This window comes from Engystomops pustulosus, chromosome 3 (genome assembly GCF_040894005.1).
Source record: "Engystomops pustulosus chromosome 3, aEngPut4.maternal, whole genome shotgun sequence".
NCBI lineage: Eukaryota > Metazoa > Chordata > Amphibia > Anura > Leptodactylidae > Engystomops > Engystomops pustulosus.
The window spans coordinates 109,599,846-109,626,526 of record NC_092413.1 but is presented as its reverse complement, the minus strand read 5'-3'; the positions used below and the strand labels follow the sequence as shown (position 1 = coordinate 109,626,526).

Sequence of the window (26,681 nt, the reverse complement as noted above, 5' to 3'; positions counted from 1 at the left end):
GGGCTGGCAGGCTGGCTATCTACAGAAGGGGGCTGGCAGGCTGGCTATCTACAGAAGGGTGCTGGCAGCTATATACTAGGAGGCTGTGACCAATGCATTTCCCTCCCTCAGCTTATTCTCAAATCAATAGGTTTTTCCAGTTTTTGGTGGTAAAACTAGGTACCTTGGCTTATACTTGGGTCGGCTTATATTCAAGTATATACAGTATATCTGAATATGTGTTAATACATTGTACAATATTACTTTTCTGTATTGGGCATGTTGCAATAGCAGTACCTGTCATATATAATGTTACATTGGCCTGGATAGTGTTTGGCCAACACCAGCATTGTATATACATGTAATAGTGTACCCCTCCAGTTTTCCCACACTGTCTGTATTTGCGTTTATTTTTAGATGTCCTTTCTCTTTCTCTTTTTAGCTATCCAAGTAGTTTCATTTTACTTTCATTTAGTGGTAGATTTCCTTCAACTTGATATTTTGTTGCACAACCTTTTGAGACAATCACTGCAATCAATTTCTAAAACTGTCAATGAGACTTCTGCCCCTCTCAGCAGGTATTTTTGCCCACTCCTCAAAAGCAAACTATTTTAGCTATATGGGGCTTGAAGGATGCCTGTTCAATAGGATTTAGGTCAGGGCCCATTACAGGCCACTTTACATTTTAGTCTCATCTGTCCTTTTCCTAGAAGTTTTGTGGCTTGTCAATATGTTGTTTTGCAAATTTCAATCTTGCTTTTTTATGATTTGTTTTCAGCAATTAATTTAATAGAGGAAGCCACAGCACACAGCCACAGTGTTAAACGTCATGTTAATATGTTTTGCTAAATAAAGACTACAAGATTTTTTTAATTCTACGAGTGCTGTGGCTTCCTCCATTACATGAATCGACATTGGGTTCGTGCACCTGGACCATCAACTGCAAGCAACAACTTTAGGTTCCCCAAATACACAGTAGCACTTGGATTGCTATCTACCTCTCTTTTCTGTTTTATTTTCAGTAATGGTGTCCTTCTTGGTTTTCCCATTAAGTCCACTTTGGCTCACTCAACAAATGACGGTGTGATCTGACACTGGTGTTCCTTGAGCTTGAAGTTCACCTTTAACTATTTAGAAGTTTTTCTGGGCTCTTTTGTTACTATTGATATTATTCTTTTATTTGATTTGTCATCAATTGTCCTCCTTTGGCCAGGTCCAGAGAGGTTGGCTACAGTCCCAAAATCTTACATTTCTGAATAACATGTGCAACTGTAGTCACAAAAACATCAAGCTTCTTGGAGATCTTACAACCTTTTCCTTTAACATGCTAGTCTATTTTTGTTTTTTCAAATCTCTTGAGAAAACTATTCACTTTGCTTCCTTTGGTACATTTTGAGTGTGGTACACACCATGTCACCAAACAGCACAGTGAGTAGCTGTAGTGCTTTATACAGGCCACTGACTGATTACAAGATTGTAGACACCTATGATGCTAATTAGACGACACACTGCAAATTAACATCTCTATTTGCTCACATTTTTTCCGGGATACCATCATATCTGAGTTTTATTTTCTAAAAAATGTGTTGAAACAAGTCTGCCTTTCATTTGTTAATTTTCATAGAAATTTAATGTATGTTTTACTTTTGTCAGATTCAAGTCATTTCTGTGACCATTGTGGGGTTTTCTCCCATTAAACATTATTTTGTCTCCTCGTATATATCCTTGTCAACAGATTAGGAAAGGTCCATTTATAAGTGAAAATTTAGCCTGAATTAGAAATTTTAAAGAGACTGTAAGGAACATCAGTGTCACGTTGTAAAAAATATATATTTCTAGTGCGATTACAATACATAAATGGTATTACTTGGTGATAGATGCATAATGCACAGAGACATCTGCGCAATACTAATTATAATCTTAGAGTCTGTCCACCAATACTTGTAGCATTTACAGCTTTTTTATTTTAATATTAAACACAGCTTTCCAAAATTCTTTGTGTTTGTTACAGTCAGTTACCCATATGAGAAGGCAATCCTCTGTGAACCAAATATCAGTTTATCTTATCACCGAAATGACTAAATTCTCTCCCTTCCTGGTATTTAGGCTAAACGTTCTTACACTGCTACCGCTGTCTACTGTGTCTTGGCATGTGGCATGGAGAAGTAAGGGGACAGCCTGTCTGATAGTTTCCGATCCTGGCAATATCACATCTTGTATATTTATTTGAAGAATCTGCATCACAGTACAAGCAACTCCCACACCCTCCATGCAAAATTCAAAGTCAGTAGTATAAAATGACTGTTTTGTAACCCATAAGGAAAGCCATGTCGAAAAATGCACAACCATATAAAGTGAGCTGCCCTATGCTGGATATCTTGCATACTATAATCACTTTTCAGTATTCCATACTGAGCCAACATTTTAAAAATAATTCCATTATTTATATAGCACTCACAGATTACACAGCGCTACACAGAGCTTGCCAAATCAGTCTCTACTTTTGTTAGATTTTTATTGCCCTTGATGGTCAAAATAGTGCAGTTTAGACTATTCATTATACTTTACATGTTGGCATGTCTGAACTGATCCTTTGTCAAACAGATGAATTGTCCCAAACTGCTACTGTGAGAACGTTCAATGAAAAATTAAGTATATTTAGCAGGTGAATATCGTTAAAACAGTCTCAGAACTAAGTATAGGAATATTGCATAACTTAACCTCATTATGTGACTGATTATTTACATAAAACTGGAATGTATGAAACTGAAAACCCCCTTATGAGTTAGTCTACATAACTTTATAGTGACCTGCAAAGTCATCATTACTTATTGAGTGTAATACCACTAAAGATATATTTCCCATCTCCAAATTAGTGTCACCAGGAAGTGATTAGAGAACCTAAACATGTTTGGACACCTCTCCACACATTGTTGCCACTAGATGGGGGTCTCCAGATATCTCACAGATCCTGTGGGTATGTTTTGAATGTACAAGATGTGAATTTGTTGGGTACTCCGTTTTGTATCACAATTATCACAAGACCAAACACAGATTCAGAACCAAAATGTAAATGTCAAAATATTGAGCTGTAGGATTTGTCCACATTCTGCAAAGCAGTTTAACTCTTTGGATGATGCATTTGAGAGATACCTCGCAATCAAATGTTGAAACATCACAATAGTAAATGAACAGCTGACAAGGCTGAGGTGTAGATCTGCATTGAGTATGAATAGGTAAAAGGTTGACTTGACTTGTACAGATAAATTGTACTACAGTTTAATATACTACAGCCACTCCTGAGTTGGATCTTGCATTTATATATTCTTTCCTGATGCAGGCTTGTTGATATTTTTTCATAATTCTGTTCATAAAAAAAAATAAAATCAAGATAGGAAATTTGGAACAGTAAAAGTTCCTGTTCTTGACATCCATATGCAAAACTGCAATGCTCTGTTAACAGAACACAGTGCTTAAAAAGTGCATTTGTTTTTTGTCTTATATACAAAACTATAAACAGCTAGAAAGCTTCCGGTTTTCTGTACACGACATAGGGTTCCATTCCTCAGCCTCACTTTCACATAGCTACGGTATGGAAAAGCTGCACAATGAATATTTTCTTTAAAAAATAAAATCAAGATAAGTGCTGTCATAAAGTCACATTTTCTCACCAGTGTGACAGACGGTACAAATACAAGAAGGTTTCAGGAGATAATAAAGGATGGACATTCTCCAAACTCTTGCTAAAGTTACCAGACAAGGCGAACTGTTGTAGTTTGGAAGAGCCTACAAAAAGCATCCTAAAGTATTCACGTTCATATAAATGGTGCGTTCGCTCTGGGTTATCTTCTTACAGCTCACTTCACTAGTACCTGTGAGGCTGGTGGTATTGTGAACTCTGTTGAGATGTTGAGGAATAACCCATAGTATTCTGGGGTTGAGAAGCTCCCTGAATGTTGCTTTGGTAACCCAGACGTGAAGAGGAGTGCTTTAGGAATTAAAGTGAAAAAACAAAATATTAGTAATTGTGACAACACTGAAACATTGTATGTACTGTACTTTTATCAGTGAGTAAAATCCTTATCATGGAACTAATATCATATATGCTTGACACAAACTTAAACTCCCACGGTAGTCAGCTTCAAACTTCTCCCACCTGACAGTGGACCGGCCAGCTGCGCTCGGAGTGCCCAAGGCAAAGGCATATACTTGCAGAGTAGAAAACGGAAAAAAACTCCAGTGCAGGCTCCTTGGTCTTTATAAAATCAACTTTTCATTATTTAGCATACAGCATAGACGTACATCGGGTAAAACACAATGGAGGTTTTTTGTTGCACCAGAATGGATAAACCTTGTGATGAGTGACTTGATATTGCTTCCACCTGGCGGGTTTGCAATGAATGGACTTTATTGTTTTTTAAACTAACTTTCATGTTAGTTTCTCTCTTTTGGGAAGTTTTCTTCTAAACTGCTCTTAATTTAAACCAGTGACTTTTCGCTTGGGAACCAACCTGATAAAACCTGTGGTGACGAGGAGATTCATGTGGATTCTCCACCAAAAGCTTGGGAGAGAAGCCATAATGAATCTCTCCCATTGTTTCTCAGCTTTCTCATTTCCTGATGGAATAGGAAAACTGAAAGCACAACACAGACGTAAACTGGTCCTGAATTACCCCAAAGTATTTGTAATTTATAATTGATTGTGGGGGTGCAACACACAACAAGTGATGGGCAGAGCCAAAAGCAGGCAGCACTTTCCGTAGTTTAGGGGAGACATTGCTCTTATTGAACTGCACCCCCATCGATCAGCTATTACTGGTATAACCTATGTTGCTAGTTTAGACTCCCACCTAGGGAGAGGGGGGCCCCATAACAAAATTTGCTATGGTGCCCTGCTGTTTCTAGTTACACCCCTGTTTCTCCCCCAGTTTTGTGGTAGAGAAAGCACATGAATCTCCGACCCAAATGCCACTTTGAGCGTGTCGGATAGTGGGCAAGGGCATGAATGCTCGGCCCGCCACATTAACGATAGTCGACGTTAGAAAACTAGCAGAGACTACAGTAAAGAAACAAAATGCCGCCTTAATGAATCCCACCCCAATGTTCTTTTATAAGCACCATCTTGGCTTTTAATGTTGTTTAATTATTAAACTGATATATGAATAACTTTAGATAAAGGGTTTTTTTTTGTACTTCCTTTAGTAATGGCAATCCAGAGGGCAGTACTACTTGGGACTGTTATCCCTGCACACCCAGTCATACAGAAATGCTGGTTATCACTTAGTAGAACTGCACACTGGGCTCCTAAACTCAGAATAAGCACAGCTAATGTCATGAACGCATACTGCAATGTTGCTTCAATGTGACAGGATACCATTAGAGGTCTTTAAAGGGGTTTTCCCACAAGCAAAAGTTAGGCCCTATCCAAGGGCTGGGCCTAACTTGCTGATCAGTGAGACCTCCACAGATCACGAAAAGGAGGGGTCTGATAGGGTCCCACGTACCATCAGAGTAATGAAACAGACGGCCGAGCAAGACCGTTCTGCTCCATTAATCTCTATGGAGCTGACAGGGATTGCCGAGCGCGGCATGGGTAGGGCCTAACTTTTGTTCATGGGAAAACTCCTTTAATGAAAAAGATATATGGCTGCATAATTTCAGAGCCCATGTCACATTTGTCTATGGGTTATATTTGGTGAATATATTTGTACAGCTGGGCTGCAACACCTAAGAAAATCCACAGACAGATATGATTTTTAGAAGAAAGCCGTGTTTTTAAAATCCTGGATGATCCCTTTAAATCTACTGACATGCTGCTTTATTTGGGGGACATAAAATATAAAACTGGAAACCTGATTCATCCACACTAAAGAGCAACTGAATTCCAAAAGTGTGTTTAGATGAATAGTTAAAGTAGTTGTCCACTTTAAGCACATTCCAGCAACTAATTGATATTGTTTGTGTAATGAAAAGTATTAAAAGTTTCCAATATACTTTCTGTATCAATTCTTTACAGTTTTATACATCTCTGCTTGCTGTCCTGCAACAGAAAACTTCATTGTTTACTGACTTAGATAAACACTGGTCCATTGTCATGAGATATGAGGCATAATGGAAAATTGTACAAGTTTTCATTGTACAAACAATATTAATAATTTATACAATTGTTCGGATTTGGCGCAACTACTTGGGAATATTAATGAATGTTAATAGTGTCGCTAGTATCAATGAATGGTGACCTGCACCCAAACTGCCAAGTGGCTAACCATAAGAGGACCACATTAAATGCTCAAAAATACAATGGAGGATGAAGGAGAATACCCATAAATCACATATAACTACGACAGTAATACGGTGACGAAAATCAGAACGTACACCAACTATATAATCATGCTATAACACCTGTCTGTTATCTACCAAGGTGTTAAGTGTATGTATAGCGTGGGTTAATGTTGGTACCTGTATTTGTGACTGTAGTTAACTGTCCGGCCAGGTCGCGGGGTACTATGGGCGATCTGAAGGGTTGCAGTCGTGGGATTCTTTGGTATATCCTTGTTGCTGTTGAATCAATCAACTGGTTTCCGAGCTTGTAGATTGTTATTGCACGTGGAGGGAAGACCCGGCCGGTGGCTATACCTCCGTACACAGTCCCGGATGTTTCCGTGTGGTAACGTCAACGAGCTACGGCAAGTCCAGAGGGACACAATTCCAACACGTTTCGGAGGCGATTACTGTCTCCTTCGTCAGGGAATCCTGTTGCTGTGCATTTATCATGCTTTATAGCCAGAAACCAGGTGAGTGAATCATGTGTAAAAGTATATGTATGTGTTATTACAAAAATGTATCCAACATTATTATTACAATGGATTGTAGTGATGATGATAATTTTTTTTTTAAACATGATACCTTTTATTTCATAATTATAAAAACATCTTACATATGACAACGTAAAAAATATTTAACTAGAAGATGTATGAAATTAGAATTGTCGCACGAAGGGAGTAATATACTGCATTAAAAGTCCATGTAATAAATTATATGTTGGCCGCACCAAAATAAATTTAAAAGATTGTATTAATGAGCATAGAAGAAATATCAAAAAAGAAGTAGAAGAACATCCCTTATCTAAACATTGCAAAAAAATTCATCAAAGACGATTTGAAGTGTCACGGCGAGGACGCCGCCGCCTCGTCACGTGACGTGGGGTGCAACTGTACGGGTTAATTTAGCCTACTCAAATTTGCGCTCACCTTTCACTCAGGACACAAATTGAGCCTAAATCACACCTCATACAGCTCCAGCACCAGAACCAGACCCGCTGCCACCACTTATTGCATTTATACTGGGACCAATAAGTATCCCACTCTACATCAATTCTTGCTCTCAAGCAGTCACCTTGTCACACCACTAGACATGCACACTCAGCACTCTAGCAGTCACACAGCTAAGCACACTTCACAAGGCTATGAGTTCGCAGAGCATACAGGGACCAAAATTAAAGTGAAAAGCTTTAATTACAAAAAGTTGATCAGTGCATAAAAAGATATTAAAAACAAAAGAATTACAAAATAAAATGACACACAACACGGCAAAACAGTTATAAAATAAAAAGGGAGAAAAATAACAGAAACTTACAAACTTAAAGTAAATCCTGATCCCTGGAGGTGGGAGAAATGAGGAACACACTCAGCTTGTCAAGCAGCCCCCAAAATGTGAACACCAATTCCTGGATTTCATATTGTTTTATAACTTCTCAGTTTGGTTCAGATTTCAGAACCTCCCATTCATTAATTAGTCCAGAGGGTCATTCAGGATTGGGCAAAGTTTTAATGAGGGGGGAGAGTCCAGGAATATTTAAACAGTCTTTTGTTTCCAAATACTGATGCAGAAGAGGGGGGGTAGGGAGACCAAATGTCCTTTGGGGTCTGAACAGACCAGTCTTCAGTTCAGAGGTTATCAGGCTGTTAAAGCTCCAGGATGTCATAAAAGCTGCCTGGACGCTTCAATAGATGCCAAATATTTAAACAAAGTTTGTAATTACCCTATAGTTAAACCAATCTTATACATTCACAATTAATATCTCCTTGACATGAAGGATCACATTTTTTTGCAATAGAAAAGATCCACCTTAGTATGAGAGGAGGCAATTATTTTGCACAAATGTCACGAGTGGAGAGCAGGTGGATATTTCTACTTGACTCGTTGGCCCCGATGGGCCTCAATCAAAAAATTTTATTATTTGGATTCATGTAGACTTGGATGACACATGACGAAAAAACATCATATTTGTCTTTTATTGAAGAATGATTTTATTCATTTTTGATATATTTTTTATACATTTTTTTAATTTCATACATCTTCTAGTTAAGTATTTTTTACGTTGTCATATGCACGATATTTTTATAATTATGAAATAAAAGGTATCACATTTTAAAATGTTATCATCACTACAATCCATTGTAATAATAATGTGGGATAAACTTTTAAAATAACACATACATATACTTTTACACATGATTCACTCACCTGGTTCCTGGCTATAAAGAACGATAACCGCACAGCAACAGGATTCCCTGACGAAGGAGACAGTAATCACCTCCAAAACGCGTTGGAATTCTGTCCCTCTGGACTTGCCGTAGCTCGGTGACATCACCACACGGAAACATCTGGGACTGTGCACGGAGATATAGCCACCGGCCAGGGCTTCCCTCCTCGGGCAGTAACAATCTAAAAGCTTTGAAACCAGTCAATTGTATTTTTGAATATTAATAATTTGCTATAATGTGCGTAAAGTGGACAACCCCTTTAATAAGGATGTAATAAACTTTGTAATATATTTTTTATCAGAGAAAAATAGCATCTGTCTGCAATAAAGAGAGGCTGCAATTCACTGAAATCTATGGACAGTGGAAGCTAAACCTAGTGAGGAGACTTGGACATGTTGCATCAGATAACAGCAATGTTTTTTGCATTTTTTTGTCAAGTTTTACCAGTACTGAACAGTGTAGATGTGAATAAAGATCATACTGTTATCTCCTCCAAGTATTCTTTACAGAGCTGCTTGTCACACTTGTCTGACCATCACTGAACACTGATCTGAGCAACTGAGAATTTGGAGAGGGCTAATAAATGGAGAGGGAGTTGAGGCATTTTCCTGTGATATTACAATTTTCATAATTAACTATTCTTTATCTAAAAGTTTTTTTAAATGTCTCTAAGTCTGGGTGTAGGGTAAAAAATGTACTTAAATCTTTTAAAAAAATCTCTAAATAAATCATAATAAAAGATTTGTGTTTTACATCACTCCAGACTTATGTGTGAGATTGGCGTTATAAGAACAAAATTCCAATTTATGAATAAAGGCATACAGAAGGAAAATTTTCATAGACGCTCATAATTTTGCCTAGTCTGAAATATATATTATTTATTCTAAACACAATTAACCAAAGTAAACTATTTAAGGGGTCTGTAAAGGGCCTTGGCCAAAGAAATTCAGCAGTACCTGATATTCGGAAGGCATTAGAGAAGGGCCACCAGAATTAGCAGCTGAAGGCCCCATGCGTGGTTTCTTGTTTGGGGGTCCAGCGTTAAGACTGGAGTCTTGGCTGTGTTGGAGTGCTGCTGCTGTTGCTGCTCCTGCTCCCCCTGTACCGTTGGTCTGACTGCTGTTCTGCTGCTGAACCTGTTGCTGCTGAGCAGCTGTCTGCTGTTGGTTTGCTGCTTGTTGCTGGTGCTGATTTTGTGTCTGTTGATTCTGAAAACATGAAAACAAGTAGGTATGGAAATACATGTATGAAGAATGTAAGCCCAGGGAGCACAGAATCCAATAGTAATGAGTAAGAAGTGACTGAAACCGCAATCATATGGAAATTTTTGTATATTCATACATATTGAACCAAGCTAGACAATACCTGTTCCAGTACTGTAAATGAGTAAAACAGGGGTTGTCTGGACTAATGAAATGAACCACTTACATGTCTGTTGGTCTATTGGTATTGCAGCGCAGACCACTTCACTTCAATTAGGAAGTGCTACATAGAGGCCATGTGACAGAATAAAGGAAACCTGTCAGCAGAAATTGACCTTGTAAACCACAAACAGTATGTTGCTAAGCATCTGAACACCTTACAGATCATGTTTCTTTCAATTGAGATGTAAAATGGGTGAATAAAGTCAAGGAGGCAGAGAGTTTAAAACTGAAGTCAAGCTCCCCCTGCCTCACAACACCCTCACTGTGATTGAAGGCCCTGCATCCAGAGACATCAATAACCAGATCTCCCAAAGTCAGGTGCATGATATCCATCACAGCAGAGGAGGTGTTCTGAGGTGGAGAGATCTTGACTTAAGTACTAAACACTCCAACTCCATGACTTTATGCAACCAATTTACATCTCAGAAATTATTTTCTGGAAGAGGCCATAACACTGGGCCGTGAAAGTTACATGATCTAGGAGGGAATTGAGCTGCTTCACAACAAACTGGTATTGGTTTATTAGACAAATTTCTGATGACAGGTCCCCTTTAAGGATAGCAAATGGACAATTAGGACGTATCCCGCTGTATGCACACACAGTGGAATGTGTCTTTCTTTTCCTTTGATCCCCCTTCAAAACAGCAGCAGTCGGTGATTGGATGGTGCTGATGTTGATTGTGTTTCCCAAAGTGATAGAACTATTCTTATATACTAATGCAGGCAGGAAAGGGAGATGCAATACTTTGCATCCATCCAACAGACACTAATGTCCTCCACTCAACATTTATGTTGCTCAGCAGGAGAGATCAGAATGAAAAGATGAAACTTGTTGCGTCTTTCCATCCGTTGTCTCCTACAGGATGCAATGTATACTGGTCAGAATGAGGAAAAAATATGCCTTTGGATGTGTCTACAGATACACTCAGTGTATGAGCTGTGTAAAGGCATATAATGTGTTGCCTGTGATGATGAAATCCAGCTTTGCATAGGTCTGGAAAAGCACAGAATTTCTTAGTGATGAACACACCTTGTCAGCTTTTTCTTCTGGTTCTTCTTCATTTAAAAATTCCCGTTTTGGATATGGTATTTGACACCCTGCAAACACACTGATGAAATAAAATATGTAAGCATAAAGCAGGCAATTAAACGTCACAATGTAGATTAACATGATAACAACAATAAATCTGCCTATAGAAACTAATATTCTGTACAAATTTTTTACATAAACAAGTTGCAAGTGTTGTAAGATTGAAAGATAGCCTGTGGACTTTACACAAAATCACTTCAAATAAATTGATCTACCTTCCTGTTTAATGTATTTCAATGGAGTAAAATTGATTATAATTAATTAAAGAAATTTTAAACTGTATTTTCCAGCTTTAGAAATTAATTGTGAGACTGCATTTGGGATACCATAAACATTTACCTCATAATCCCTTACTATTCCAGTGATCATTGGCTGGTCTACGAGCTAGTCTTGTATATTTACAATGGTGATGTGGTACTGACAACTTTATGTGTCACATGTCCTGACACCACCGATGCAGCAAGCAAGTGGCTGCAAAAGTGTTCTGCTTGTGTGCCAAGTGACGCGCGGGGCTGGAGCACCAAGCAAGTATGGCTCTTTCACTAAATTATTATCTATACATGCTCTTTACAGCTTGAAAAAAACCCTGTAACTTAATGTGAGGATGCAACATTGAATGTAATTAGATGAAAGTATACACTACTTAACCATTCCCAATCCCACAAAGAAGGCAGAAATGGGGAACTATATATATTATATATATATATACACTCACCGGGTACATTGTGGTCATAAAGGGATGGACATGGTCAGCAACAATACTCGGGTAGGCTGTGGCGTTGCAACGATGCTCAATTGGTACCAAGGGGCCCAAAGAGTGCCAAGAAAATATTCCCCACACCATGACACCACCACCACCAGCCTGAACCGTTGATACAAGGCAGGATGGATCCATGCTTTCATGTTGTTGACGCCAAATTCTGACCCTACTATCCGAATGTCGCAGCAGAAATCGAGACTCATCAGACCAGGCAACGTTTTTCCAATCTTCTACTGTCCAATTTTGATGAGCTTGTGCAAATTGTAGCCTCAGTTTCCTGTTCTTAGCTGAAAGGAGTGGCACCTGGTGTGGTCTTCTGCTGCTGTAGCCCATCTGCCTCAAAGTTCGACGTACTGTGCGTTCAGAGATTCAGAGATCTCCTGCAGTTCAAACTGAGTATCAGTATGGGGAAGAAAGGTGATTTGAGTGCCTTTGAACGTGGCATGGTTGTTGGTGCCAGAAGGGCTGGTCTGAGTATTTCAGAAACTGCTGATCTACTGGGATTTTCACGCACAACCATCTCTAGGGTTTACAGAGAATGGTCCGAAAAAGATTCAGTAAGCGGCAGTTCTGTGGGTGGAAATGCCTTGTTAAAGCCAGAGGAGAATGGGCAGACTGGTTCGAGCTGATAGAAAGGCAACAGTGACTCAAATCGCCACCCGTTACAACCAAGGTAGGCAGAAGAGCATCTCTGAATGCACAGTACGTCGAACTTTGAGGCAGATGGGCTACAGCAGCAGAAGACCACACCGGGTGCCACTCCTTTCAGCTAAGAACAGGAAACTGAGGCTACAATTTGCACAAGCTCATCGAAATTGGACAGTAGAAGATTGGAAAAACGTTGTCTGGTCTGATGAGTCTCAATTTCTGCTGCGACATTCGGATGGTAGGGTCAGAATTTGGCGTCAACAACATGAAAGCATGGATCCATCCTGCCTTGTATCAACGTTTCAGGCTGGCGGTGGTGTCATGGTGTGGGGAATATTTTCTTGGCACTCTTTGGGCCCCTTGGTACCAATTGAGCATCGTTGCAACGCCACAACCTACCTGAGTATTGTTGCTGACCATGTCCATCCCTTTATGACCACAATGTACCCAACATCTGATGGCTACTTTCAGCAGGATAATGCGCCATGGCATAAAGCTGGAATCATCTCAGACTGGTTTCTTGAACATGACAATGAGTTCACTGTACTCAAATGGCCTCCACAGTCACCAGATCTCAATCCAATAGAGCATCTTTGGGATGTGGTGGAACGGGAGATTCGCATCATGGATGTGCAGCCGACAAATCTGCGGCAACTGTGTGATGCCATCATGTCAATATGGAGCAAAATCTCTGAGGAATGCTTCCAGCACCTTGTTGCATCTATGCCACGAAGAATTGAGGCAGTTCTGAAGGCAAAAGGGGGTCCAACCCGTTACTAGCATGGTGTACCTAATAAAGTGGCCGGTGAGTGTATATACATAATGTATACATATACACACAAATGCTACACAAAGTTTCTTAAAAATGTCTGTTTCCAGTGTGCACACACATTACTTTCAATAAAATAAGAATGTGTTTCTCTTATCTTCTTTTTTACCAGTTCTGACAGCAATTTAAAAGCAAGAGCATATTATTTGAATGTCAAGCTCAGAGTCAATAAAACTGTTATATTTTCTACCAGTCAAATGACGTATTGCGTAAGTGCAGAGATTGTTGGCTCCACAGGACACAATATTGTGATTTATGGCAAAGTGCGTAGGCAGAACATAATAAGAAATGCGTAGAATGATCTGATGAGAATACTTACTCAGATGTAGGCAGAGGATCTTCTTGAAAGTAGAGATCCTGTAAAGCTTGCTCGGATGTGATTCTTTTTGTGGGGTCCATAGTTAGAAGTTTTTGAAGCTAAAAATCAAATATTGTTTTAAAAATCAAACCACACACACAAAAATTGGAAACCATGTGTTAATTTACTGCAGGACACTAATCAATGTGGTGATTTTCCTTCTTTGTTGGATCAGTTGCTTCTATTTTAAAGTCCTGGCTCTGACAATAAACTCAGTGGTTGGGATTAAAATGGTCGGTGAACAGACCGGTGGAGTCTCACTGCACAGTTGTATTTTGCGCCAAATAAATTATGCTGGTGCAAGAGTGTTGAGTTGGACATTAGACCAGCTCGGCTGAGTTTTATGGCACACCAACTACATATTCTGCCGACTAAGCTAGACCATGCCCTTTTCCCAAGGCTATGCCCCCTTTTCAGACAAGTTGTAAAACTGTCCGAAAACGGTCTAAAACCTGTAACAAAAGTGGCGCTTAGCATTTTAGGAGGATATTGCCCCAGAATTCTGGAAAAGACAGGTTGATGCATCTCCCCCAATCTGGAGCATAGGCAGACCCAAATAGCAAATACATTTAAAAAAAAAAAAAAAAAGCAGGTAGTGACTACCTATAGAAAGTGACTTGCATTATCCTTTGATATAGTCTAACTTTGTAAATACAGTATTTTTTTATTACATTTTTATATGAATTTTAACTCTTCTTTGACTGCCCGAGACTATACATGTTATATATCAAAACATCAAAACAACCAAAACAAAATAGGGAATTCATTTATAATGTTCATTTTGAGTTAATTTGAAAATTTGAAAATATATAATATAAATGACAAACAGTCTTTTTTCCAATTTTAACCCCACATAAAACTAAAAATGAAAAATTTGGTAAAAATGCCTAGGTTGTTAAATCCTTTTCAGGCCACCTCACTAAGGAGTTAAGTGGTAACACTCATTTCTCATAGTGTAAAATACTGGTTCTGTGAGGCTGAATGTCAATGACGCACACTATATACTGTACTCTCATTACTCTGTGATATATTTAGCACTGCTGTTACAATATGCAATTAGCAAGAATGGATCAATATCAATACACTGTTCTTCAGCTTACTAAATGAAGGGTTGAATAATTAATCGAGACATAATATACAATGCTTACTCCTCTTTAGAGGTTACAAAATGTTTTTGTCATCAGGTAAAAGAAGGTGGTTTGTGGGAAATGCTCTGAAATAGGAGGGTTGCTTATAAATATTTGTGAGATCAGATTTAGAACATGTGTAGGTAAGCACATTTTATATATGACAAAGTAAATCATGATGAGCCTTAATGGCACTGACACAGCAATCAAAGCACAGAGCTGTTCTAATGCAAGTCATGAATAATGAAGGCAGGAGCTTGGTTTAACCCCAGCAATACAGCTCCCAATAATACAAGGTGCAAAATGTGCGATAATGAAACACTAAGTTTAACTCTATCATCACGAAAAAGATTTTGTCACTTCATCAGTCTACTAAGAACCAATAATAAGGAAAGTAGTCTACGGTACTATGGGAGGAACCCCTTGCCACCTTCACAAACCACATCTCCTACATTCTTAAATAGGTACATTTTTCACATACTCTGACACAGATGGAAATATTTCTCCAGCCCCTATAATTATTTGAAGGGAACCTGTCGTCAGCAATTGACCTAATAAACCACTACCAGAATATTGTCAAGCAGTGTAACACCTTCTAGTTTTTTTTTTTCATGGTCCCAAAAGGCAACTGCCTAGTCACACAGCAGATGCTAATGAAAGGTACACTATAACATATCTTTTTTTCTGTAAAACCTATTTTTAATACAAAAACACTTTGGCAGTATATGTACTTTGCTCTGTGGGGACTGGGGGAGTGCTAAAAACGGGTCTCCTGGTGACAGGTTCCCTTTAAGGATAGCAAATGGACAATTAGGACCTATCCCACTGTATTCACATACAGTGGGATGAGTCGTTCTTTTCCTTCGCCCCCCCTTGAAAGCAGCAGCAGTGGGTGATTGGATGGTGCTGATGTTGATTGTGTTTCCCAAAGTGATGCAACTATTCTTATATACTAATGCAGACAGGAAAGGAGGATGCAAAGAGGCAGGTCAATGCAAATTTTAATATGTGTGACTCACTTAGTGCTAGCACCGATCGCGGGTGTTTTCACAGCGTGGGCTGCCGGCAAAGCTGCCGGCAGCCTCAAAAAGATAGAGACGCATGGGCGCCGCCATCTTACCTGGGATCGCCGCTTCCCGTGACTTCATCGGGGGCGGTGAACAGTCTCCATGGTAGCCTCGGGTCTTCCGAAGACCCAAGGCTATTTCGTTTTAACCCCTTCATTACAATGTGCTGATAGCACATTGTAATGAATGAGGAAAATCCCCATATACTGCCATACAGTAGTATGGCAGTATATGATAGGATCGATCAGACAACCTAGGGTTAAAGTACCCTAGGGAGTCTGAAAAATAGTATAAATAAAAATTTAAAAAAATTAGAATTAAAAAAACCTAAAATTTCAAATCACCCCCCTTTCCCTAGAACTAACATAAATATAAATAAACAGTAAAAATCATAAATACATCAGGTATCGACGCGTCCGAAAATGCCCGATCTATCAAAATATGATAACGGTTTTTCAATGCGTTTAACCCCGTAACGCCCAAAGTCGAAAATGGCACTTTTTTGCCATTTTGAAAAATATAAAAAAATCTATAAAAAGTGATCAAAAGGTCGTACAGTCCTAAAAATGATATCATTGAAAATATTATCAAATTTTGAAAAAATGACACCATCCACAGCTCCGTACACCAAAGTATAAAAAAGTTATTAGCGCCAGAAGTTGGCAAAATCAAAAAAATAATTGTACAGGAGGTTTTCATTTTTGTAAATGTATGAAAACATTATAAAACCTATACAAATTTGGTATCCCCTTAATCGTACCGACCCAAAGAATAAAGTAAGCATGTCATTTGGGGCGCTCGGTGAAAGACGTAATATCCAAGCCCACAAGAAAATGCCGCAAATGCGTTTTTTCACCATTTTCATTGCATTTGGAATTTTTTTCCCGCTTCTGAGTACATGGCATGGAATATTTAATAAAATAAAAATTTAAGGTACAGTATGGTAACATTTACAGTAAAATGGACGATGCTAATGTTGTTGTTGTATGCCTTATGTTTATGAGCGACAGTTTTCCTGCTATATACCTGCATGTCATAAGAATTTAAATTAAAAAAAGGACCATGTTAAAATCAAATCTGTTTTTTTTTTAATTTTTACCGGTGTTTTGTATGCGTTGGAAAAGGGGTAGTCTTATACGGCGAATATATCTTAAACTCTATATTTTAAACAGGAAAGTAGGGCAGGTCGTTTTATACGCCGGAATATACGGTAATTATTTTCGGCCTCTACAGTCAGATTGGTGGAGCTAGACTACTTGTTACAGCCCAGGATTGCCCTACAGAGACTAATTTACCTAATTTTAGTGATCAGCATGCTATATAGACTCTCTTTGGTGGTCCAGGGCTGAAACAGACAAAGGATTTGCAAAAAGAATGACATTGACTATTCTGGAACGGTGGAAGAGTTGGAGTTGACAAAGCTGGTGAAAGATGCTCTTTCGTCGGCATGCACAGTGACCTGATCAAACCAATTCAGGCTTTTCTCATTTAAATTCTTATTTTAAACTTATTTTTTCTGGCTTTCTGTCAGAAATAAATATTTTTACATTGCTAAAAGGATAAATTACAGCTGCATGATGGCATGTTGGTTCAGCAGACCCAAATCTAGGGATTGTTTCCTTCTAAATCTGGAAGCCGCCCACTCACCTACTGAGGCAAACTCCACTTACAAACTATTGTGTAAGGCTCACGCTGCTCTAATTTATGACCCAAAGTTTAAAATATGTGCCCCAGATCAAACATTATTTGTACACATTGATAAATAGCGATCTATAAGTCTGAGGTACTCTTTAAGCACTTTAAGTAGTCAAATGGGAAAACACATTTGTGTACTGTTTTAGGAGAATAGACATGTTGTTGTACAATGATGTCCTTACATGAGAGTAAATTGTGTTATATGATATTATATTTTTAACATAATTACTTTAAGCTTTTGTTTAGAAGCTATTTCATTCCACAACAGTAAAGAGTAACATTATAGAAATTAAATCACTTACCAGTAGAAAAACTTTACTATCAGGCTTTACCTTGTGCTTTTCCATGTATTTTATTAAGCTACTGTTCGCATACCTACAACATAAATGTATACAGAATTATATAAAGATGATTTAATGGCTATAAAATGTCCAGTGCACATGGGAAAATGTTTCACAAACATTAAATCATACATTTGAAACAGCCAAGTATAATATTCAAAGTGCCCACGACCAGCGAAGTTTCTTGTCCCAAGAAAAGTATTACAATAAAAACAGACATGTTCTAACAGTCTTTGAAGTGAGCTCTTGGGATCTATTCTTTTCACTTCGAATAATACACAGAGTTTAGGCAGAAAAGTAGTATACTGCTCCATTATAGCTCCTTATACAACACATATTTGGTAAATGTATTTGTAGCTTGTACATGGTTCTCTGAAGAACCAGTACAGCCAATTCCAGCTAATTTATCCGTTACTACTAAATGACCCAATCCCGAAAGGAAAGTTTTTTTATGCTTTAAACATAAACAACAAGAAAATGTGGATGGCACTGCTTGGTGGGTTACTTCTATTTGGGGAAGTTATGGACAGTTAATATTTTTTACATACATCTAAGAAGCCGACTTAAATTAGGGTTGTGCTCTATTCCTTACAGACAGTCCTTATAGCAATATTAAAAGCAGATAAAAAAAGAAAGGCACTCAAAGCTGTCTTGAATCTTCAATTTATACTATAATTATGAACATACTCACATATGCAAAGACATAGAGGGAGGATGGTAGAGACATGTCACTGGTGAGGAGTGCCTGTTGTTTCGCCGCTTGTGCTACTTCGGCTCCAACAAAACCATAAAAATGCTTTATTCTGCTCTTGGGACAAACATGAGAATGGCAGACACTCCACTGAGCAACAGCCCGTTTTGGGCAATCTGTGCTTTCTCAAGCCCATACAATCCATGCTTTCTCTTCAACACTGGCTTGGGAAGGGTCATTGCCCAGTGGGGCATTCTCAGTTTTGGCCTGAGTGAAGCCTCTATTTTCTTTTGTTTGTGAATATGTAGAAATGTTTAGGAACCCGATTGGAACCATTTCACTGCCCCCTACATCTATTAGTACTATGAAGTACACAGCATACAGTTTTTCGACAGTGCCATTGTTTTCTTATCTCCTCAATGGCAACAGAGCAAGTTCATGTGCAGCTGGCTATAAGGTGTGAAATACTGTACTGCAGAATCCATGCAGAACATCTTCCCAATTTAACAGCAAAGTGAACAGGATTTCATATATGCACTGATAAAAAAAAAATTCAAAGTCAATGAACAGATAATGCAACAGGAAGCAGACAGCTTTGTTCTCTATATAGAGGTCTGACCTGGTTACTGCAGATTGAAGGGGTCCCTCGGAAGCTGAAAAACATGACTGCTTCATTACCAAAATATCCCCAATAATGCAGCTCAGCTGTATAAATATGAATGGAGCTTAACTGATATGGAACTGTTTTTGTAAGAAAGCAGCCATGTTTTTCAACCTCTGGACAATCCATTGAATGGAAGCTGAATTGCAATTACTTATACATTCCTATATAAAGAATGGAGCTGTCTGCTTCCAACTCTATTCTCTGAGCACTGACTGCTTATAACAGTTGATAGGCTGGGTGTAAGGATTGGTCATCAGTATTAAAAAAAAAACCCTCAATATTATTTTGGACTGTTAACTGCACAAAATATGGAAGAATTTTTGTACCATTTCTATATGATGCATAGACAAAGCATTTCTTTAAAAAGACTTCTTTGGGAAATTCATATGAAAACTTACGTGGTTCTTCGGAAGTCTTTTTGAAGAGTAGGATATTCTGGCATTTTTCTTATATCTTCCCAGTCCTTATCTGAACAGACAGCAATGTTTTACTATTTTACTGGGAACAATTCATATCACAAAAATAATGTATGAGCTCATTTCTAGGGACACCTTATATTTAGAAATGGAACAAAGTAGCATGAAGATAAAGTCATATAAAACATGATTAGAGAATGCTGCATGACCAATGAACTTTTTCTGGAAGTACCGTAGTTTCATTAGGTATCTCATCATATGACCCACGCAAAGAGGGATAATGGTGTTGATGATCACCTGTCAACTGTCCAGATACCTTTGAGAGTAAAGATATGAATGTCTATTGGCCGATAAACCCTATATGGGGTGGAAGTGGGTAATCATATAACAGCTATGTCTGTGAACACAATGTTCTGGCTGCGACACAGAAAGCAACCGCATTTACGTTGTAATGTTTACTTTCCAATATTTTGCTTTTCTGGCATTAACTTAGCAGCAAGATGAAGTATGAAAGAGGTTATGTGATTCTCACATGGTATATTTTATTAATATATGGTAGAAATGCACAATGCTAAATTATAACATACAAACTCCAAGAAACATTGGGGGACATCTATCAGGGATTTTACACCAGCCCTGAAATAATCATAATACCTAGCAAACCACCAGGTAATGCGATTATTTTTCCCATTACGCCACCTCCACGCCAGGCTTCGATAGTTGCGCAAATCGAAGTTGCGATAAAATGCGCAATTCTACACTAGCCAGGCCTTGATGTAAAATTTACACAAGCACAGCTGGTGACCAGTTAGACAGAAGGCTGGAACCTGTGCCGCAAAAAAAGTGACAGCAGATAAATGTCCTCCCCATTATGTATGTGTACACATTTACTCCTAGTAGAGAATGCAATAAACTGAACTGGGCGGTGGGCTTTGTTGTGAACTCTCCCTGGTTTATCTCCTAATAAGTGTACAAAGGGAGGTTAAGGAATTGAGTGACCTAGTAGTGGTTGGATAAGGGTCTTGATGCTATTCCAGAGCACTCCCACCACGACAATGCCACCATATGTGGACCATATCACCTAGCTTGTCACAACCTCTGACGGTGGTTAGACAAGTGTGGATTCACTCCTCAGCTCCTCAGTCCCCACCTTTGTGCTACTGTACAGCTCCTCTACAGGAGCACAAAAGTAGGAGCTAAGATCTGAGGAGTCTGCAGCACAGACAAGTCACATGTTGTTCCCTTTAAAGGGAACCTACCACCACAAATCTACCTATAAAGGTAGATTGGGTGGTAGGTGGATCAATGGGACGTGAGGATAGCCCTTTTAAGGGATAATCCTCACGTCCCTGCACTTTTTTGATAACTTTTATTAGATATTTATTAAAATTTACTTATGCGGCTACTGGGGCGTGGAGTAGCCGCATATGAGATTACACGAGGCGGCTACTCCACGCCCCGGTAGCCACTTTACCCCTCCTACTCACCCATCTTCGGCGCGCAGCTCCGCATAGCTGCGCGCCCTCGTCCGGCGATCCTGCCGTCTGCAAATGCGCAGGAGAGCAGGCCCGCGCCTGTTTCGGAGCAGTGACCGCGCAGGGGCGGGCCTGCTCTTCTGCGCATGCGCAGACGGCAGGTTCGCCGGACAAGGGCGCGGAGCTGCGCGCCGAAGATGGGTGAGTAGGAGGGGTAAAGTGGCTACCGGGGCGTGGAGTAGCCGCCTCGTGTAATCTCATATGCGGCTACTCCACGCCCCAGTAGCCGCATAAGTAAATTTGAATAAATATCTAATAAAAGTTATCAAAAAAGTGCAGGGACGTGAGGATTAGCCCTTAAAAGGGCTATCCTCACGTCCCATTGATCCACCTACCACCCAATCTACCTTTATAGGTAGATTTGTGGTGGTAGGTGCCCTTTAAGGAATGTAGTGAAAATGGCCTAGTGTCCAAATGAGGCCAGGGAGAGAGAACTGGTATAGTAGTAGAGATTCTAGAGAAATTCTTCTATGGGCACCATGAGCAGTGGGAATATGGGCAAGTTGTGCTAACTGAGCTGCTTTATAATAGAAAGCAAAGTTGGGGGGAGACATTCCAACCAAACGCTTGCGTCAAAACACTCTATACAGTTGTTTAGAATTCCAGATAAATTTGGAGATGTGGAAATAAATATTTTTAAATGTTTACATTTAATACTCTTTTAAACTGTTGTGGTAAGGTACCAAAATAGATTATATACTTATTTTAATGCTTCAGTGCTAGAAAGTATAGAAAGTCATATACCTGCAGGAAATCCCATTACACTAAATATCCGATCCAGCTGGTCATGATGAAATGGGTTACTTGTCTTGATATCTTCTTGACGGCAATGAAAAATCGGTTCTGATGTTAACAATTCAGCAAAAATGCAACCAATGGCCCAGATATCTGTTAAAATAAAATGGCGTCTTACCATAAGTATTAATATCTGCTTTATATAAACTAACATTTTGAAATTACAAAAAAATGAAAAAATTGAATGCATGAAAAAGAATGAAAAGCAGTAAAACGAAATACAAAGTTGAACAGAGTCGTTTTTACCATGTAGAGGCGGTGAGTTTGCCACCTTGGACACTGAATAATATGAACTGTATATATTTTTGTGCTTTGCTATCCGGTAAGCACGGGCGCACCTGCCATGAGGCGAGTTGAGAATCTCGCTTCAGGCGGCGCGCCTCCTGCTGTACGAGGGGGCGGCACCGTGCTCCTGCCAGTCGGCCCGCACCGTTCTCCCACCCGCCCTCCGGCCCGCACTCCAGCCTGAACGAGACTCCCTGCGCCTGCTGGCACTGAGCTGCCGCCCGCCCCTTCTGCCGGCCGGCAAGCACCGAATTCCCGCCGGACGCCCGGAACCGAGCTCCCGTTTGCATGCCCTCCGGCCACCACCATTCTCCCGCCCACGCTATGGTCCCTGCCTGCGGAAACCAAGCTGCCCGTCCCCAGGCACCGAGCTACCGCCCCCGCACGCACCATGCGACCGGCCGTCGGCCAGGACCATGCGACTGCCTGCAGCCGGCACCATCCAGACCTGCCCATGCTATGACCAGGACAAGCTCTCAAGTGCCCGCCCAGCACCTGGCCGGCATGCACCGATCTTCCGCCCGCCGACCACCTGGCACCAAGCTCCTGTCCGCATGCCAGTTGGTCGGCATACCTGTCAGGACCATAAAAAAAAGGTAATGTAACTTTATCTGTGCATGTATATTTATATGTGTTTGTGTATGTATATGTGTGTGTATATGTGTATGTATGTGCATGTGTGTGTGTGTATAAGTGCATATGCTGTATGAGTGTTTATGTATATTCTGTATATGCTGTGTGTGTGTTTGTGTGTATGTATATATATATATATGTATTGTGGGAGATTTGGCCCAGTAGAGACCGTGGTAGTGGGGTGCTGTGATGCAGTTCAAGACAGTGACACCAAGGTTTAGTCCAAACAGGTCTCGCCTGCGTTTATTGTAGCAGCAAAATAAAACAGCCTTTACATTCAGGCATTAAATAAACAAAAATCCTACCCGTCAGGGTGCTAACTATACAGGTGTTCACTAACTCACCACTATACAAAATCACTTGGCTGCTCCAGGCACAGAGGTCAGGGCTGTGTGCTCTCCAGCCTCCTTCCAGAGAGAGACAACAACTTCAGCTCTGCTGAGCGGTTTTAAAAAAAAACTGATTGGGCTGCTCCCATCACCTGTGTCCAAGGTGCTGGACACCCAGCCTCAGCACTAAGGCCTTGCATAATAGCAAAACCTAGGGGAAACATACCGCCCATCCACAGTTAACCCCTTCAGTGTCTCACATACCCTCCCCCTTTGTTTGACCCTGTGGGGGCGAACACTTTTGGCCATCAGACAGTGGGTACGAGACAGGGCATCGGCATTCCCATGCAGCTTTCCTGCTCGATGTTCTACCGTGAATTTGAAATTCTGCAACATTAGGAACCACCTTGTGACCCTGGCGTTCCTCTCTTTGGCCTGACTCATCCAGGTGAGGGGAGAGTGATCGGTCACTAGTGTAAACTGTCGCCCTATCAAGTAATACCTCAGGGATTCCAGAGCCCATTTTATCGCCAAGCACTCCCTCTCAACTATACTATAGTTCTTCTCGGGGGGTGTGAGCTTGCGGCTCAGGAATGTCACAGGATGTTCCTCACCCTCCACTACTTGGGACAGAACAGCTCCTAAGCCCACGTCAGAAGCGTCAGTCTGCACAATAAAGGTCTTGGTGAAGTCAGGGGTGATCAGTACCGGTCCCTCACACAAAACCGTCTTAAGTCGCTGAAACGCCCCCTCAGCCTCTTCACTCCACTTTACCATCACCGCTCTGCTACCCTTGGTCAGGTCAGTCAGGGGTGCCGCTATGGTAGCAAAATCGGGGATAAATCGGCGATAATAGCCCACTATGCCTAGGAAAGCTCTCACTTGCTTCTTGCTCATAGGTCGTGGCCACTGCTGGATCGCCTCCACTTTATTTACTTGGGGTTTGATGACACCTCGCCCAATACGGTACCCCAGGTAACGGGCCTCTTCCAGACCCAGTGCACATTTTTGGGGGTTCGCTGTCAACCCTGCTGCCCTCAGGGAGTCTATCACTGCTTGCACCTTGGCCAGGTGACTCTCCCAATCGTTACTATAAACTATGATGTCATCCAGGTAGGCCGAGGCATATCTCCGGTGAGGTTTTAGGACGAGATCCATTAACCTCTGGAATGTGGCGGGAGCCCCATGTAGCCCAAAGGGGAGTACCACGTACTGAAAAAGCCCATGTATACATAACATTCCCACTTTACGCCCACTGTACAGTCCAGGATCAACCAAAGTTCCCCGCACCAGGGTAACCAGACTCCCTGAGTCTAGCAAGGCTTCCACCGTGTGACCACCGATTGTGACCATACACACTTGGGGTTCTGCATCCGTGACTGACTCGGCAGCCAGAACCGGCCGGGCAAACAGTGACATTCGCCGGGTCTGGTTGCAGTCCATTGGCTCCACTGACAGGGGACAGCTGGCAGCAATATGGCCCATTTCATGGCATCGCCAGCACTGGATACGGCTATGACCTCTGTCACGAGCCTCACTGGGTTTCTGTGTATCCAAGCCCCCCAGTGTACCCCCTCCCAACCTGACCTGTTTCCCTTTTTCTGCAGTAGCAGTCTTACCAGATGGTTTAATGGCCTTGTCACTGGCACTGCTTCGTGTGGGAGAGACAAGTAGAAGATCCTCTGTAGCCCGATATCTCTCTACTAGGGACACGAGTTCCTCAGCATTTGTGGGACCGGCCTGTCCAACCCACCGCTGGAGCCGAGAGGGCAGAGAACGGGTGAACTTGTCAAGAACCACTCTCTCGACCATCTGTGCTGGGGTGCAGTCCTCGGGTTGTAGCCACTTCCGGACAAGATGGATCAGGTCATGCATTTGGGAGCGCGGGGGTAGTTTTTCAGAGTATGCCCACTGGTGGACCCGGCTGGAGCGAACTTGAACGGTGACCCCAAGACAAGCCAGAATCTCCGCCTATAGCTGGGGGTACTCACGGGCCTCTGTTTCACTCAGGTCGTAGTAGGCCTTCTGCGATTCGCCTGTCAGGAACGGCGCCAGGACATCTGCCCACTGCTCAGCTGGTAACTCCTCTCGCTCAGCTACTCGCTCGAACACAGTGAGATAAGCCTCCACGTCGTCGGTCGCCGTCATCTTTTGTAAAGCCTTCTGCACTGCAGCCCGTGCGGAATGCTGGACAACCGGGTACCCTTGCAAACCAGTATGGGACCCCTCAGTAGTCGTCGCTTGCGGTGCTGCCATAACGCCAGAAAACTTTTCCATCATCAGCCGGAACATGGCTCAGGACTCTTCCTGCTGTTGCTGGAGCATGGCTTGCTGCTGGCGGGACCTCTCCTCCTGCTGCTGGTGCATGGCTTGCTGCAGCTGCCGATCAGCCCTGGACTCTTCCTGCTGCTGGCGGGACCTCTCCTCCTGCTGCTGGAGCATGGCTTGCTGCTGTCGGGACCTCTCCTCCTGCTGCTGGCGGAACCTCTCCTCCTGTTGCTGAAACATGGCTTGCTGCTGGCGGGACCTCTCCTCCTGCTGCTGGAGCATGGCCTGCTGCTGCTGCCGATTAGCTCTGGCCTCCTCTTGCAGGTATTTAATAAAGTCCTCCGTCTTGGCTTTATCCTGCAATTTGCCTGCTGCTTTCACCCAGGCCATGCAATGTTGCAGGATGTAGCAAGCCTTTCAGGTGTGTGTCTTTTGAACTGCCCGCAATCCGAAGCACCATATGTGGGAGATTTGGCCCAGTAGAGACCGTGGTAGCGGGGTGCTGTGATGCAGTTCAAGACAGTGACACCAAGGTTTAGTCCAAACAGGTCTCGCCTGCGTTTATTGTAGCAGCAAAATAAAACAGCCTTTACATTCAGGCATTAAATAAACAAAAATCCTACCCGTCAGGGTGCTAACTATACAGGTGTTCACTAACTCACCACTATACAAAATCACTTGGCTGCTCCAGGCACAGAGGTCAGGGCTGTGTGCTCTCCAGCCTCCTTCCAGAGAGAGACAACAACTTCAGCTCTGCTGAGCGGTTTTAAAAAAAAACTGATTGGGCTGCTCCCAACCTGTGTCCAAGGTGCTGGACACCCAGCCTCAGCACTAAGGCCTTGCATAATAGCAAAACCTAGGGGAAACATACCGCCCATCCACAGTTAACCCCTTCAGTGTCTCACAGTATATATATATATATATATATATATATATATATATATATATATAAAATATGTATATGTGTGTATGTATGTATGTGCAGTGTGTGTATATATGTATGTATGTGCAGTGTGTGCATATGCTGTATATACTGTTTGTATATGTGTGTATATATGTTGTATGTATATGTAGTATTTGTGATATTTATCAGAGCTTCTATTTTGTACTACATGGCAATACGCTGTATACATTTTATACTACATGGCGATATGCAGTATGCATTTCATATTACATGGCGGTATGCTATATGCATTTTATA

At 41.2% G+C, this 26,681-nt stretch overlaps 1 protein-coding gene across 2 annotated transcripts in view; it reads right to left on the bottom strand.

The window, feature by feature from the left end:
* Positions 1-387: 387 nt before the first annotated feature.
* CDK19 (cyclin dependent kinase 19) overlaps positions 388-26,681 on the bottom strand; it is a 117,319-nt gene continuing 91,025 nt past the window's right edge. The window contains exons 7-14 of one of the 2 annotated variants that reach the window (XM_072141785.1): positions 21,915-22,058; positions 19,618-19,687; positions 17,826-17,898; positions 13,596-13,693; positions 10,980-11,058; positions 9,482-9,733; positions 3,852-3,967; positions 388-3,343 (exon numbers count right to left, since the gene is read on the bottom strand). In XM_072141785.1, the coding sequence (XP_071997886.1) occupies positions 3,259-3,343; positions 3,852-3,967; positions 9,482-9,733; positions 10,980-11,058; positions 13,596-13,693; positions 17,826-17,898; positions 19,618-19,687; positions 21,915-22,058 (917 nt within the window). In that variant the 3' untranslated portion in view covers positions 388-3,258. Of the gene's footprint in view, positions 3,968-9,481; positions 9,734-10,979; positions 11,059-13,595; positions 13,694-17,825; positions 17,899-19,617; positions 19,688-21,914; positions 22,059-26,681 lie in introns of both variants that reach the window. The other variant, XM_072141786.1, reaches the window with a different exon arrangement.